The 16,436-nt window shown below is 50.1% G+C and overlaps 3 protein-coding genes and 1 non-coding gene across 4 annotated transcripts; 1 reads left to right on the top strand and 3 right to left on the bottom strand.

Annotated features, from left to right (window-relative positions):
* Positions 1–867: 867 nt before the first annotated feature.
* Positions 868–4,371, bottom strand: UHO2_03886 (uncharacterized protein; the record flags this gene model as incomplete). Its single annotated transcript, XM_041559843.1, has 1 exon — positions 868–4,371. The coding sequence occupies one exon, from the start codon at positions 4,369–4,371 to the stop codon at positions 868–870; it is 3,504 nt and encodes a 1,167-aa protein (XP_041415777.1).
* Positions 4,372–5,307: 936 nt separating this feature from the next.
* Positions 5,308–5,425, top strand: tRNA-Ser(GCT). The gene has a single exon. It is a non-coding gene; the product is annotated as a tRNA-Ser (tRNA).
* A 5,210-nt stretch (positions 5,426–10,635) lies between these two features.
* Positions 10,636–11,445, bottom strand: UHO2_03885 (uncharacterized protein; the record flags this gene model as incomplete). Its single annotated transcript, XM_041559842.1, has 2 exons — positions 10,636–10,851; positions 11,017–11,445. The coding sequence occupies 2 exons, from the start codon at positions 11,443–11,445 to the stop codon at positions 10,636–10,638; spliced, it is 645 nt and encodes a 214-aa protein (XP_041415776.1).
* A 2,212-nt stretch (positions 11,446–13,657) lies between these two features.
* Positions 13,658–15,468, bottom strand: UHO2_03884 (uncharacterized protein; the record flags this gene model as incomplete). Its single annotated transcript, XM_041559841.1, has 4 exons — positions 13,658–13,709; positions 13,772–14,160; positions 14,326–14,471; positions 14,778–15,468. The coding sequence occupies 4 exons, from the start codon at positions 15,466–15,468 to the stop codon at positions 13,658–13,660; spliced, it is 1,278 nt and encodes a 425-aa protein (XP_041415775.1).
* Between the last annotated feature and the right edge of the window lie 968 nt (positions 15,469–16,436).

Here is a 16,436-nt window from a genome sequence, read left to right as displayed (position 1 = left end):
CATCAATCATGCATGCACATCCCTTGGCCTCTCGGTGACTCGGCCTTCTCGCATCTCGGCTAAGCTCCTGGTAATTCTGTCGCATCTTCAACTATTTCGGGTCTTCTGCGCAGACCCTATGACAAAGCGCTCAAAGAAGGTCCGCAAAAAGCTGCAGCAGCTTATCGATGATCTACATTGCTGGATGGCAAACTATCTAGCAACCTCATCTGACATTGTGATCATGCCAAGGATGGAGGTTCACAAGATGATACAAAGGAAGAATGGGAACTTGAACCAAAACACCTGTTGGAGGCTGCTGGGTTGGGGACACTGCAACTTCATCAACCATTTGCTGGTCAAATGCCATGATGTTGCTCACAATCTGTGCTATCTGCATAAACATGGGTGGCCAACAGTGCTTTTACAACCAGGAGCATATACATCAAAGACCTGCTCTCAGTGTGGCAATCTCAACCAAAGACTAGGTGCAAGTAAACAATTCTGATGCCCAACCTGTGTCTACTCAGCAGATTGGGACCACAACAGCACTTTCAATATGCTTATCAAGGCTATCTGTAGGACTCCTTTATCTTCTATGTAGCATTGCATATCATTATCATGGGGCCCTGGGCATGGGGTCCTGCCCCCTCTGGGGGTTAAGCGCGGGGCAGACACATTTGGTGTGTCTTATTTGAATCTCTGTGAAAATGCCATCAGCTGGCACACACACTCCATCTTCTTGAATAGGTTCGTAAATTATCCGAGACCATAAACATCAAAACTGTTCATTTGTGTCGAGCGCAAAGTTGTGATCTCAGTCGTGGTAGGCGGGTCCAGTCCCACTTGCACTACTGCCAACACCAGGAACACCGCTCCTTCTCGACTTCATCCTTCCACCCCCCACCCCCCCTTACTTCTCGCCGTATTCGACCTATGAATGTACACTCCTTCCTCTGCATCCTCATCCACGCCACCACCCTCATATTCCCCATCTTCTCCCTGCCTAGCCTGCTCCTGTTGCTGCTTAATCAGTGTTCGTGCGGGAGCAACCGCATAACCTCCACTCAGAGCTTCACCTACAGCAGCAGAAGAACTGCTACCTTGAGGTCCCGACACACCGTCTGACCATACACCGAAACCTTCCGCATCTCCTTCGTCCAGATAGTCCTGAGAGCGATCTACACTAGTTCCATCATCCAAAGTGGGTGGTAGTCCTCCAGCCCTACGTGTGGGCGAAGCAGCAGAGCTGGGTCGAGAAGACATGAGGCTACTCTTCCGCTTACGAAGAGAAAGAATGAGTGGTTCGGCTTTACTTAAAGCCCTGGCCCTAATTCTAGCTGCTGTTTGGGCTGCGTCTCCTCCCACTTCTTCGTTTCTCGAACTGCGGGGGCCACCAAGGGCGGAGGTGGTAGCAGAAGCCATTCCCGTCGCTCTAGACTCCAAATCATCAGGGGCGGTGACATCTTCTCCTCCCTCCTCCAACCTGTGTTTCGAGATCGGCAACCACAGTTCGGGCAAAATCCCTGTAATCGCTGGATGCCCATATCTCCTTCTACCCGTATTCAGCACTCCGGGGTAGTATCCCGCTCCTGGAGGCTCCCTGTAGTCAGTTTTGGTATCCCTTTGAGCGACAAACAGCGTCTCATCCTCCTCGTCGTGGGAGTAACGCTTTATTGCGAGTTTGGTAAACTCTGGATCGATCTTATGACTCGGATCCAACGATAACAGCTGCTTGCTTCTACTCGGCGTTACACTCCCAGAACCCCCTGCTCCGCCGCTGGGGTTCGCAACACCACTAGTCGCCGCAGCCGGTGGCCCATTCTGAGCTAACCCTTCCAACGCCGGATCTGCTTCCCTTTCCTTCAGTACCTCCACCACACTACTCAGGTTAACATGCTCTGTCAACCCCCCAAACGTACTTTCCAAATGCTGACTAAACCAAAACGTAAACATCACCAACGGCAGCATCAGTGTGCTCATCAGTAACTGTTTCCTTACGCTAAACAGCGAAAATTGGAAAATGTGGAACAGAATGAGTGCCCATATGCATCTTGATGCCGAAATAGGCCATGCTTGACCCTGCGATTCGTAAGGCTTGTAGAAAACGTAGAGAAGTTTATACTTGTTAACAATGTACGCTATACCGAAGTAGATCGCACCGAAAATGACGATGAGAGGAGAGACGATAGAGTAGAGGATGCAAAGGGTAAAGATGAGTAGGGCTTGAGGATAGACGTTTCCCATAGCTAGGGTTGGGGGTGCGTTGAGTTCTGCGAATTCTCTCGGAGTTCTGGTTAAGAACAATCGGTAAAATCCGCGAAGGATCAAAGTGGGCAGCTGGAGAAGCTGTAACGGCTGCAGCGCAATACCCTGAAGGATGACGTATGAGAGCGAAAAGAACCTTGCTTTGGGAAGGGAAGCAGCGAATTTGTCAATCACCCGCATTGGATTTTCCGCCAACTCTTGCAAGACACCCCATGCCGTCGTTGCAATCAAGAAGATGAACACCACCGAAACCATCAAAAACAGATAATACTTCTTCAACACACTGTACTCGACCAAACTCCTCGCCTTCAAGCCCTGCAAATAACTACTATATTCCAACACCAACGGCAAAAGTGCGTTGAAACCAATAACCACCAACGAGGGCAAATTATTCTGAACCAACGCTCTCAGCCTTTCATCTGTATCCAACAACCTATCTAACCATGGAGCATACTTTGCTATCGCACCCGGCGAGACAAAGCTCGCCAGAAACACCAGTGGCGGAATATAGAACACCAACACTGCTACGATAAAGATGGATACTAACACCTGACGAACTCTGCGATCGTTGTTGGAAAGGTTGATATTGGACCAGATGATATCGCGTGGTTCTTGAGCCATGCTGGTAGCGCAGTATGCTGGGATGGGGTAGTGGACTGTTTGGGATGCGATTTGAGCCGAAGCGGCGGAGGAGAATGTGACGAAACCGACATTTCCGCCTGGGAAACGACCGGTTTTGCGTCGACGCCGGACGGCACGATCGATAGCGTTGAATTGACGGGTGAGTTCGTCAATTGCGTCGATTCTTTCGCTGAGAGGGTTCCACCATGTTTTGCGCATGGTAGGGCGAGGTCGGTGCGTGTGGATGGTGTCTGCGCCGGTGAAGACTGTGGCAGTTGTATTGGAGGAGGGGAGAAGACGGCTGCTTTCGAGGTCATCACCCGAAGGTCGCTGATCATCGACACTGATCCGCACCAAATCATCGGTAACGTCGCTAGACGGCAGATCATCACGATGAGCGCCGGCAGCCAACAACATAATCTTTTCCGGATCATACCCTTCCGCATCCGTTGGATTCGCCAGCCACTTCACCCACGTCTTTTCCAATCTATGCAACGCATCCGATCTTTGATTCAACAATCTCGATAACCCTTCCGTATTCCTCACCACCGCTGTGGATTCTACAGGCATATCCATGTTCTCAAAGTACTCCGCTAGCGCTTTATCGTCCCTGAGATGCGTCGGTAAGTCCCTAATCTCGACCGTTCTTGCTGGGATGGATTCCAGAATCTCTAGGATGTATAACTGTCTCGACCGGACAAATCGCTGATAATTGATCCAAATCGCCCTCATCGCCAACAACGTAAACAGATACGTCGACAGCAGATGGACGGCATGATACAGTTGTGCTTGCGGTGGTTTTGCCGGTAACGGTAACTGCGGTAGTGGCTGCTGTGGATCATCGTGCTTTTCTTTGAGCGTGTCGAAGATCAACTGTGTCCATACACCCGTTACTGTATCTATCCTATTGTTGGGGGCGGTAGCATTATCCCTATCCTCCGCAGGACTGACTCCATCCAGCACACCGTTCTGCCAATAATTCACCGGCATCAACACAACCACGCTCCAACAGCTTAAACCGAAGAATAGCCAAAAGCCCATCTTCAAGAAGCTGAGCAAGATCGCAGCGTCCAGCCCTACCGTTTGGAGGATCCGCATTTCTTCCGTCTTGAGCGTTGGCATAATCCATGCGAAATATCCGGCATCATGAGCGTCGTCAAGTGGAGAGAACCCTTTGAGTTTTGTACGTGGTGCGAAGAGGGCGGCATTACGACGACGGACGAAAATGAAGATGGAAAAGGATAGGAGTCCGATAAAGATGGACAAGCTGAGTTGTTGGGAGAACCATGGGCCTTCGAATGCTCGTTGATTGGGGAGTGGGATGGAGGGGTTATCGTCTGATCCGTTGTTGTTGTTGTTGTTGTTGCCGCCTCCACCACCGTTACCTGGATTGCCAGGGGCGTTATTGTCGAAAGGGAAGCTGGAGGTGAGAATGGTGGTGGCTGCAGCTGAAGCGACGGCGTGGGTGTAGGTGTAGAAGTGGAGGTGGAGTTGAGAAGCCATGCTGGCCAAAGAGTGCCAAGGCGATGCTAGCACAAATTTGATTGTTTGATGTGTTGTGTATGGCGCTAGAGCACCAGCAACGATTAGGGTGAATGCATGCGAGAGCAAAGAGCGCTCGAGGCTCGATTGGAAAGGGGTGGCGAGGAAATGGTCTTGACGTGGTTGATGATGGTGAAGAGTGAGTTAGGTGTGCAGTGATGAGCGTTTGCGTGTCAAGAAAAAAGGGGTTGAGTTCAGTAAGCATACCTCCACCTCCACACACTTTATTGACATGTGGCTATTCCGAGCAACACCAGCGCTAATGCCACCACCGCACACAACATCTCCTCTTGCTATCATAGCAGCGGACTCATCGTACAGCGAGCGATATTTCACTGCGAGAACGAATGGCTTGTTGCTTGTTGCTTGTTGCTTGTGCTTGTAAGAGGGCGTCTAGGCTTATTTCTGTTGGAAACTGAAGTCGTTTCGGGTCCCGATACTGGTGATCGGGGATGGTCTAAGTACGATGTCACTACTTTGTTACAGCAGAAACATATACTCAATTGACCTGAAGGAATGTGGCGAGAGCCAAGTGCTCTCTGTGAGATATATATACATTTGAGCGGCACATGCTGAAGGTGGGAGTACTCCTACTTAATGATCTAGCCTGACAACGAGCGGGACTTGGGCGTACCCGATCCTTAACAGGACCGGTTATTCCCGATCCTTAACAGGACCGGTTATCCCCGATCCTTAACAGGACCGGTTATCCCCGATCCCCGATCTCGTCGTCTTGGCGTCACCTCTTAGCGTCGTCACTGGATCGTAATCTTCAACAATTTAATGATCTTCTACAGCTTCTATCTCGGACTTGACTTTTTGTTTTTTGGACCTATGAGATCATAGCAAGAACCTTCCAAAGCTATATGCTAGCACTTTTATAACGTACACACAACAGACGCTTTGGTGGAGTGGTTAACACGTATCCCTGCTACTTCGTTCAAAATAGCAACCAGCAAGCGCTGGGGGAAGGATATCCTCTCTGAGGGCGTGAGTTCGAATCTCACAGGCGTCGTTGTGAAAATATTTTCTTGGTGGTGATGAGCCAATTTTTTGCTGATGATGTCAAGGAGCCTGCCATATGACTGCCGATGATGAGGGCATTCCCTCAACCTTTTTTGGGCAAGTATTGCCCATGCTGTTGTTGAGCTATCACCCTCTTTGGCTGGGATGCCTGCTGTCAGGGGTCTCGCGCCTGAAACCCAGGTCGGTCTGTTGGGATACTTAGTGACTATCAAACTGTGTGACAGCTATTGTCTTGGTCTTGGTGACTATCAAGTTGCGCAGTGACAGCAGGTGGTGTTTGTTGTATATACTATTGTAGGTTTTGGCTGACCTCTGTGGACACTCCATTCAGGGGTAGCTTGGCATGATCAATATCAATGTTATGATGACACCAAGGTCTGGTGTGAGTGTTGATGATGATGAGGTTGATGGTGTTGGTGTTGAGATTGGTGATGTTGATGATAATGAGGTTGATGGTGTTGGTGATAAGGTTGGTGGCGTCAACACGAGTGTCCAGTGTGTTGACTTGATGCTTGAAGTGATCCCTGGACTGCAGTGGACTACTGCCTTCGGTTCTATCTATATCTGGACTGCTAACCTGCTATGGGTGCCTATGGATGTCAGGTAGTGGTGATACAACACACACACTATGATGAGGAGCAACCTTGATAGATTGCTGCTATGCTGACTGTAACTAATGAGTACTTGTGTTTCTAAAGTATTGACTAGTTGTATGGTGAGTAGAGTGGATGAGGATCCACTCGACCTATGATGATGAGAAAGCATGGTTATATACCTCTACTCAGCATCGCCAGCGATGCTGCTCCTGCTCTCTCTCTCCAGAGAGTACCTTCTTCATCGAGTACTGCTCAGGGGCCTCTCCTGCTTGGCACCCCTGTGCCTCTTGAGCTGTGTCAACTCCTTCGACACTGCTCCTCCTCCTCATGACCTGATGCCAACTCCTTCGACACTGCTCCTCCTCCTCATGACCTGGTGTCGACTCCTTCGACACTGCTCCTCCTCCTTTGATCAGTGACAGTTCCTTTGGCTCTTGTCTCTCGAGCCCCTGAGTGGTAACCATCTGCATGCTCCTTGACCTTGGTCCTCTTCGTGGCTGTGCCTGCTCCTTGAGCTTGGTCCTCCTTTGCATGTGAGTCCGTAGGAGTCCATGGTCTCCATGGAGACTGCACTACAACCATGCTCTCTACTGGTCTCGACTAGATCTTCGATACCTGTGCTCCTTCCATATGAACCTGTGACCCCCCTGCTTCTTGAGCATCCAGGCCCATGACACTGGAATGCTTTCACTGCAAAGAATGGGGTCATACAGCTGACAGATGCCCTCAGAAAGAGGCCTCTGTGAGCGATGACACCCCAATGACCCTGCACCCTTCGAAACACCCATCACCCAGCCCCTAGCTGCCCACTTTACAGCATGGCCGGGCTCTTAAGCATTGTCTCCTGGAATTGCACGACACTCTCGCCACTGGACCACTGCCACTTCCTCCATGACAAGACCACCCTTCCTGGCAAAGCTGACATCATCCTTCTCCAAGAAACAAGAATCCTTCATGACATGATGCACAACATTCACAATCCTCTTCTCCACCCACATGCCACCTTTCAACCTCAACCACACCTCAGCATGTTATCATCTGATACTGGCATTATCATTTGCCATACTGACTGGGCCATTGAAGATGTAGTCCACATGCAACGCTCCACTCATGCTCGCATGTGCATCCCAGACTCAAGCCCAGCTGTAGGTGATGACATTCACCTTCTGCACATCTGGAGCATCCATGCCCCCCCGACACTCAGCGAGTTTGAATCCTTCTGGTGCGAGGACATTGCCAGATTCTTGCAACTCAACACCATCACCTCCTCAAATGCTGCTGCAATTGTTGGCAGTGACTGGAATGCCGTGCCTTGTCTCCACACTGATGTCTATCCTTCTGGCACCTCAACTCGTCTCCTCCCTCTGGACATCTTCGACTTGGCTGGCCTCTTGTCATGGGCCTGGATGCTCAAGAAGCAGGAGGGTCACTGGTTCATATGGAAGGAGCACAGGTATCGAAGAGCTAGTTGATACCAGTAGAGAGCATGGTCGTAGTGCAGTCTCCATGGAGACCATGGACTCCTATGGACTCACATGCAAAGGAGCACTGAGCCATATGCAAGGAAGGCCAGGCACAGCCACGAGGAGGACCAAGCTCAAGGAGCAGGCACAGCCACGAAGGGGACCAAGCTCAAGGAGCATGCAGATGGTTACCACTCAGGGGCTCGAGAGACAAGAGTCAAAGGAACTGTCACCAGTCAAAGGAGAAGGAGCAGTGTATAGGACACTGGCAAGCAGGTCATGAGGAGGAGGAGCAGTGTCGAAGGAGTCGACACCACTCAGGGGGCACAGGGGTGCCAAACAAGCAGCAGGATAGTGTCAGGGGTCTCGCGCCTGAAACCCAGGTCGGTCTGTCGAGATACTCGGTGACTATCAAACTGTGCGACAGCTATTGTCTCGGTAACAGTGACTATCAAGTTGCGCAGTGACAGCAGGTGGCGTTTGTTGTATATACTATTGTAGGTTTCGGCTGACCTCTGTGGACACTCTGTTCAGGGGTAGCTTGGCACAATCAATATCAATGCTTTGGTTATGATGACACCAAGGTCTGGTGTGAGTGTTGATGATGATGAGGTTGATGACATTGGTGATAAGGTTGGTGAGTGTTGATGATAATGAGGTTGATGGTGTTGGTGATAATGTTGGTGGCATCAACACGAGTGTCCAGTGTGTTGACTTGATGCTTGAAGTGATCCCCAGACCGCAGTGGACTACTGCCTTCAGTTCTATCTTAATCCGGACTGCTGACCTGCTATGGGTTGCCTTTGGACATCAGGTAGTGGTGATACAACACATGCACTACAATGAGGAGCAACCTTGATAGATTGCTGCTATGCTGACTGTAACTAATGAGTACTTGTGTTTCTAAAGTATTGACTAGTTGTATGGTGAGTAGAGTGGATGAGGATCCACTCGACCTATGATGATGAGAAAGCATGGTTATATACCTCTTCACAGCATCGCCAGCGTTGCTGCTCCTGCTCTCTCTCCAGAGAGTACCTTCTTCATCGAGTGCTGTTCAGGGGCCTCTCCTGCTTGGCACCCCTGTGCCTCTTGAGCTGTGTCGACTCCTTCGACACTGCTCATCCTCCTCATGACCTGGTGTCGACTCCTTCGACACTGCTCCTTCTCCTTTGATCAGTGACAGTTCCTTTGGCTCTTGTCTCTCGAGCCCCTGAGTGGTAACCATCTGCATGCTCCTTGAGCTTGGTCCTCCTCGTGGCTGTGCCTGCTCCTTGAGCTTGGTCCTCCTCGTGGCTGTGCTTGGCCCTCCTTTGCATGTGAGTCCGTAGGAGTCCATGGTCTCCATGGAGACTGCACTACGACCATGCTCTCTACTGGTATCGGCTAGATCTTCAATACCTGTGCTCCTTCTATATGAACCCATGACCCTCCTGCTTCTAGAGCATCCAGGCCCATGACACTACCCCCCTCTTAAGAGCCGAGCTCCGTCGAGGCATGCTCTGGTCTGGTTCATGCTGACTCCTCCTCCTCCTCCTCAACAACATCGCCAACATCATCCTTCCTCCTTCTCTCAACGTCATCCTCCTTCCTCTTCCTCTCTCTACTCCTCCTGTTCTCTCTTCCTCTCTCTACTCCTCCTGTTCTCTCCTCCTTTCCCTACTTTGTCTACTCACTCGTCCCCCCTCCGACACCTCATACTCCTGGATGAGGTCAGGACAGTTGAGGTTCTCTACTGGTTCCCATGAAGCAGCTTCTTCTGAGTACCCTCTCCACAACACCTTGTACTCTGTAGTCCCATTGTGTGAACGCTTGTCGATGAGTGCTTCGACTTCGAAGTCGAGGTCCTCATCTGGAAGTGATGGTATGGTGGGCTGTTCAGCACGTTGAGGAAGAGAACTTGTTCTTGCTGGCTTGAGCATGGAGACATGGAACACATCATGCACCCTAAGGTTTGCTGGCAATGTGATTTGATAAGCTTGGCGTCCTACCCATTCCTGAACTGGGTAGGGTCCTGCAAACTGGGTATCTAACTTGGGTGTGGGTCTCCTTGTCTTCCAGTTTCAACGGTTGATATAGACCATATCACCCACCTTAAACTCGATGTCCTTGTGCTTCCTGTTATACTGGTCTACTGATCTATGTTGTGCCTCTCTGATCTGCTCCTGGAGGTACTTGCAATGTTCCTTTCCATCCATGAGGTACTCAAAGCAACCTGGGTCATTGACTCCTAGTCATTGAGGGATATCAGGATGAGCTTTGGGGTTCCATCCATAGCATGCAAAGAATGGTGAGACACCAATGCTGTTGTGGACCATGTTGTTGTATACAAAGGCTGCAGTGTCCAGCAGGTTGGCCCAGTCATTCTGCTCATAGTTGCAGTACATCCTTAGGTACTGCTCTATGACCTGATTGACCCTCTCTGTCTGACCATCAGTTTGAGGATGGTAAGCCATGCTAAGTGAGTGCTTCACACCCATTTGTTCTGCGAATGCCTTCCATGCTCCTGATATGAACTGCCTGCCTCGGTCCCAGACCATGTGATCTGGGTAGCCAAAGAGTCTAACCATGTGTCCATATAGCAACACTGCAGTCTGTTTGGCTGTGACTGTCTTATGGGTTGGAGCTAGTATGGCAAACTTGGTTAACCTGTCGACAATGACTAAGATAGAGTCATAGGTCTTGGAGTCATACTTCTTCGATGGTGGTAGTCCTTTGATGAAGTCGAGGGATATGGAGCCCCAGGGCCTGTCTGGTGTGGCTAGTGGCTGTAGCAAACCATATGGACGATGACAAGGAGCTTTGTACCTAGCACATACAGGACAACTTGCTACATAGTCTGCAATCCAAGCTGTCATGTTTGGCCACCAGTAATGTTGTTGGGCTGCCTTGATGGTAGCATCTCTTCCCATGTGTCCAGCAGTGATGCCATCATGGCATTGGGTCATCACCATGAATTGCAAATGCTCTACAGAGAGAGACTGTCCATCTACCTCTTTGGCACTCCTTGAGTGTCAGTTGTTGGTCCTCCCTGGCATGATTACCTTGGGGATAACCAACCTACCTCCACTGTACCATAGGTCATCCTTGACCTCAAAAGGCTTCTTCATATGTATCTCCTGTAGCTCTTGGTCTAAGGGCTAGAAGATCTTGACCAGGTCTCTGAGACCCTTTGATGCTATGGACTCCATCGAGATCATGGGGGCCACTAGGAGCGAGTCATGGTCTGCTGTCTCCTTGAACACCCAAGGAGGCAGTAGTTGCCTCACATTGTGATCCTGCTCTTCACCAGCTGGCTGCATGTCTGTCCTTCTGGTGAGAGCATCGGGTTCACCACCTTTGTCTCCTGGTCGATACTGCAATATGAAGTCGAAGTCTGCTAGTAGTATTGCCCATCGAGCCTGTCAACCTGTGATGCATCTCTGTGACTTGAAGTACTTGAGGGCTTCATGGTCAGTGAGGATGACCAGTTGACTCAGCAGTCCAGCTAGCATGTGTCACCACTGAGTAAGGCAAGCGACCACAGCTAGGAGCTCCTTGTCATGGATCTCATAGTTCTTCTTGGCAGAAGACATCTTCCTAGAGTAGAAGGCCACTGGGTGCCATTGTCCTTCATGCTCCTGCTTGAGTACTCCTGCTATAGCAAAGTCACTTGCATCAGTTTCCAACCTTGTTGGAAGGTGGTAGTCAAAGTGCTGGAGCACTCCTGCTGATGTGAATGCCTGGATGAGCTTGTGGAAGGCCTGCTGGGCCTCCTCTGGTAGCTCAAACTTCTTGAACCGTTCAGGCTTTACCAGTGATGTCAATGGCTTGGCTATGCGAGCAAAGTGGGCTATGAACCTTCGATAGAAGTTGGCAAAACCCAGGAACTGTTGGATGTCATGGATTGACTCTGGCATTGGCCACTCCTTGACAGTGCGCACCTTTTCTGGGTCCATCTCTATACCCATCGGCTTGATGATGTATCCCAGGAACTTGACTATCTTGGTGTGAAACTCACACTTCGACAGCTTAGCAAAGAGCCTGTTGCTTCTTAAGTGAGTGAGGACCTCAGTAACATGCTTCACATGTGACTCTTCAGTGTCACTGAAGATCAGGAAGTCATCTAGGTATATGTCAGGGGTCTCGCGCCTGAAACCCAGGTCGGTCTGTCGAGATACTCGGTGACTATCAAACTGTGCGACAGCTATTGTCTCGGTATCGGTGACTATCAAGTTGTGCAGTGACAGCAGGTGGCATTCGTTGTATATACTATCGCAGGTTTTGGCTGACCTCTGTGGACACTCTGTTCAGGGGTAGCTTGGCACGATCAATAGCAATGTTATGATGACACCAAGGTCTGGTGTGAGTGTTGATGATGATGGGGTTGATGGTGTGGGTGATGAGATTGGTGATGTCGATGATAATGAGGTTGATGGTGTTGGTGATAAGATTGGTGGCGTCAACATGAGTGTCCAGTGTGTTGACTTGATGCTTGAAGTGATCCCCGGACTGCAGTGGACTACTGCCTTCGGTTCTATCTTGATCCGGACTGCTAACCTGCTATGGGCGCCTTCGGACATCAGGTAGTGGTGATACAACACACACACTACGATGAGGAGCAACCTTTGATGGATTGCTGCTATGCTGACTGAAACTAATATATACTTATGCTGAAGTGATAACTAGTTATGGTGAGTAGAGTGGATGAGGATCCACTCGACCTATTGATGATGAGAAAGCATGGTTATATACCTCTTCTCAGCATCGCCAGCGATGCTGCTCCTGCTCTCTCTCCAGAGAGTACCTTCTTCATCGAGTACTGCTCAGGGGCCTCTCCTGCTTGGCACCCCTGTGCCTCTTGAGCTGTGTCGACTCCTTCGGCACTGCTCCTCCTCCTCATGACCTGATGTCAACCCTTCAACACTGCTCCTCCTCCTCATGACCTGGTGTCGACTCCTTCGACACTGCTCCTCCTCCTCATGACCTGGTGTCGACTCCTTCGACACTGCTCCTCCTCCTTTGATGAGTGACAGTTCCTTTGGCTCTTGTCTCTCGAGCCCCTGAGTGGTAACCATCTGCATGCTCCTTGAGCTTGGTCCTCCTTGTGGCTGTGCCTGCTCCTTGAGCTTGGTCCTCCTCGTGGCTGTGCTTGGCCCTCCTTTGCATGTGAGTCCATAGGAGTCCATGGTCTCCATGGAGACTGCACTACGACCATGCTCTCTACTGGTATCGACTAGATCTTCGATACCTGTGCTCCTTCTATATGAACCCATGACCCTCCTGCTTCTTGAGCATCCAGGCCCATGACATGGTACTCCTGGCGGGTGATTCACCACCTCCCAAGTCCCCATTGCCTCGAGTCCTTCTAGCTCTTTTCGTATTGCCTCCTTCCAGAGCTGGGTGTCCTCACCATTCATTGCTTCCCCAAGCGTTGGGTCCAGGTTCAGTACTGCTGTGTTGGTGGCACCTACTGTGCTGTCTACAGCTGGTAGGAGATCCTCCACTGCAGCTTCTGATCTGGTTTCCTCCTCCACTATGGCTGGCGTGACACCCTCCTCCTCGACCTCCATGGTCACCATGGGCCGGACTGCCTCCTGTTGGTGATCACTCCATCCTTTGTCCTCATGGAACATTGCTGAGTTGCTCCATTGAATTGATGCAGGCTGGTCCGGGTTGCAAAACTTCCATGCTTTGTGCTTGTCGTCATATCCAATCATGATGGCTGGCTTTGCTCTAGCCCCATACTTGCCCTGCTGGTCCTTTCATTGAACATGGACCCATGCCAAGCATCCGAAGACTTGCAGCTGCTGGGCCAGCTTGTGTGCGGTGGTTCCATAAAAGACCTTGTGGGGGATGGTCTTGGTGGCTGATGGGGTGAGGTTCATCATGTGTGCTGCTGCCATGATTGCATATGGCCACAACTCTCTGGGGCAAGCTCAACCAATGAGTATTGAGTGCATCTTTTCTTGGACCAATCTGATCACTCTCTCTGCCCATCCATTCTGGACACTGATCCCTGGGACACTCTTTTGCCACTTGAAGCCCTCTTGAGTTTGCCAGTCTTCTGCTCCTAAGCTGCACCACTCTCCTCCATTGTTGCTGCGGAGCATTTTGAGTTTCCTGTCTGTTGCTCGTTCCATCCTGGTGATCCACCTTCTTAGCACTGGGAGTGCAGCACTCTTAGTGCAGAGTGGTTCCATGTAGATCAGGGAGGAGAAGTTGTCCACAGCAACTAGTGCATAGTGGTAGTTGGCATGGCCCTTAAGATCTGTCATCAAGTCTACATGTACTAACTCTAGTGGCGCCTCCACTCTCTTTGACTCTGATTGGCTCATCTGCACTTGGTTCTGTTTCCCTTGACTGCATGCATTGCAGTGCTTTGATTCATGCTCCATTCTCTCATCAGTGCCAAGGTAGTGCGCCCAGATTTGCCTTGTCTTATCTTGTCCTGGGTGTCCGAACCTCTCATGCCAGAGGTAGCTATCTTTGTCTTCCTTCAAGTTGTTGTCTCGGTTTCCTGTGTTCTTACCATCCTCTGGGATGTCATTGTGTCTTCCTGTGTTCTCATCGTCCTCTGGGACATTGCTGAGAGTCTTCTCCAGCTCCAAGGCTAGTGCTTGTCCTTGCACTTCGAAGTGGCCTTGTCTCCTGTTCCTCCTGAATTGCACTTGGGTACCATCATTCTGCTTTATGGTAGTCCTGAACTCATCAAAGGTTACTCATGCACCATTCTCGATCAAGCCTTGTACAGACAATAAATTAGAATTGAGCTTCGGCACATAGAGCACATCCAGTAGCTGGATGGTAGCCTCACCGACCTGAAGGGAGGCATCTCCTATAGCTTTTACCTGAAGCTTTTCATCCCCTGCTGTACTGATCTGACCATCCTTGCTCGTCAAGGTGAGCAGCATCCTCTCATCATTTACCATATGATGGGTTGCACCTGAATCGACAATCCAGGTGTTGCATGCTGATCGTTCTTCCCCATCAATCACTAGGAAGATGCACCCAAGTTCCTAGTGACTCGGTTCTTGTGTCGCACGAGTAGCAGGTTCACTCGTGGTTGATGTGGGATTGTTTGTGCAATTTCAAGCAATGTGATTGGGTCCTCCACAGGTGTAGCATCTTGGAGGGGCTGAGGGGTTGCGTGGATCATGCCTCCCCCTGGGCCTCTGCTCCACCTGACCAGTGGCCCCTTGCTCCATGCTTGTAGCAACCCTGGCTGCTCCTCTGATGCGACCCAATAGCTTGCTGTCTTGCTGTTTCTTTGTGAGTGCATGGTAAGCTTCGTCATACTTACAGTCTGGTTTGGCCATCTTGAGTGCATCAACAGAGTTAGCATAGAACCAATCCTGAGCTGTACAGCGGTAAAGGGTGGACTTCTTGAGATCTTTGTCAAAACATTTCCCTAGGTGTGCTGCATCATTCCAAATGGAGTCAAGTTCCTTGCCTAGTCTGACAACATCCTGATTGTACAGTCGTATGGTGTGGATGCAGTCCTGCAGGCCCGCTCGCTTCACCGTGTTGTTCAATGTTAGTGCCTTCCTAAGCTTAGTGTAAAGTGTACTTCCAAGTTGGACCTCCTCATCCACACCCCTGACAGTGTATGTGTCAATGCAGCTTTCCAGACTGTGATCACAGCAAGTGTGGATGAGGCCTACCAGTGCCTTGTCCAGGTCCTCATTGTATCCCTTGCTTCCAGGTGCTATTTTGCTGTATAAGATTTCCTTCGCATTGTGTACCTGTTGCAGACAGTTGATAAAGGTAGGCTCCCAGGTATGCCAGTTGTTATCACTGAGCTTCTTGATGTGTGCAATGGCACTCAAAATGTCCTTGGGAATCTTCTCTGCCTCCCCTTTTGGAGCTTGACTGCTAATGCTGATGAGGCTCATTGCTTGTACAATTGCTTCCTCCACTGTCAATGCCAGGTTTGCCAACTGTAAGATCCTTACTACCTGTGTGAGCCAACCCTCCTCACAACCATTGCCCATGGTGGTGGCCGCTTGATCATCATCTCTCTCCTCCCTTCCCATCTGTCCTGCTCGTGTTGATGGGGGCATTGTACTTGCTGCTGGACTCTTGATGGGTCAATGTCATGATGAATGTCGTGGGTTCGAGCCCCACGTTGGGAGCCAGTTGTAGTTTTCGTATGATTGATGATGATGATAGGGAGAGAGAGAGAGCGAGGAGAGAGAAGGAGTCTATATATACAAAAGAAGAGTGGCGGGGAGCTGCATTGACTGCAGAGCATAACAAAGCATTTGTCTTGAGTAGGTTGTGACACATGTGGTCTGTGCTCAGATGCTCAAGCCTTTTACTCAGCTGTAAGCACTACCTTCACCGTCTCTACGCTTTGTGTAGCTTTTATCTACTTCAACTCTATGCTGACTGGAACTAATATATACTTATGCTGAAGTGATAACTAGTTATGGTGTGTAGAGTGGATGAGGATCCACTCGACCTTTGATGATGAGAAAGTATGGTTATATACCTCTTCACAGCATCGCCAGCGATGCTGCTCCTGCTCTCTCTCCAGAGAGTACCTTCTTCATCGAGTACTGTACAGGGGGCCCCTCTAGCACCACTCCTGTCCTCCTTGAGCTATCCTGCTTGCTGTCATAGGGTCGGCTGGCCAGCGCAAGAGAGTGCGCCAAAATGATCAGTGGCAGTTATGGTAATGTCGCATAATGGAGCAGTATATGAAGGGTGCACAGAAGATCAACATATGAAGGGTGCACCAGATTGATCAGAGTCAAAAACCATAGGGGAACAATGAGATTAATTGGGTTGGCAGTGCATAAGAATTATGAGATCGATCGAACCCTGGGAATCCAGGTCAATCTCATGGGATCAGTCAGGGTCAGTTGGATCAGCATGCCTCAACTAGTCGGCCAATATGAACAAGTACTCAGAGTCGTGCCGACGTGACCACATGACCAAGGGGTTGGGTCACAAGGTT

Source organism: Ustilago hordei (assembly GCF_900519145.1).
Source record: "Ustilago hordei strain Uho2 genome assembly, contig: UHO2_contig_07, whole genome shotgun sequence".
NCBI classification, from domain to species: domain Eukaryota; kingdom Fungi; phylum Basidiomycota; class Ustilaginomycetes; order Ustilaginales; family Ustilaginaceae; genus Ustilago; species Ustilago hordei.
Note: the sequence above shows the minus strand (reverse complement) of the source record. Positions and strands in the feature narration are given on the sequence as shown.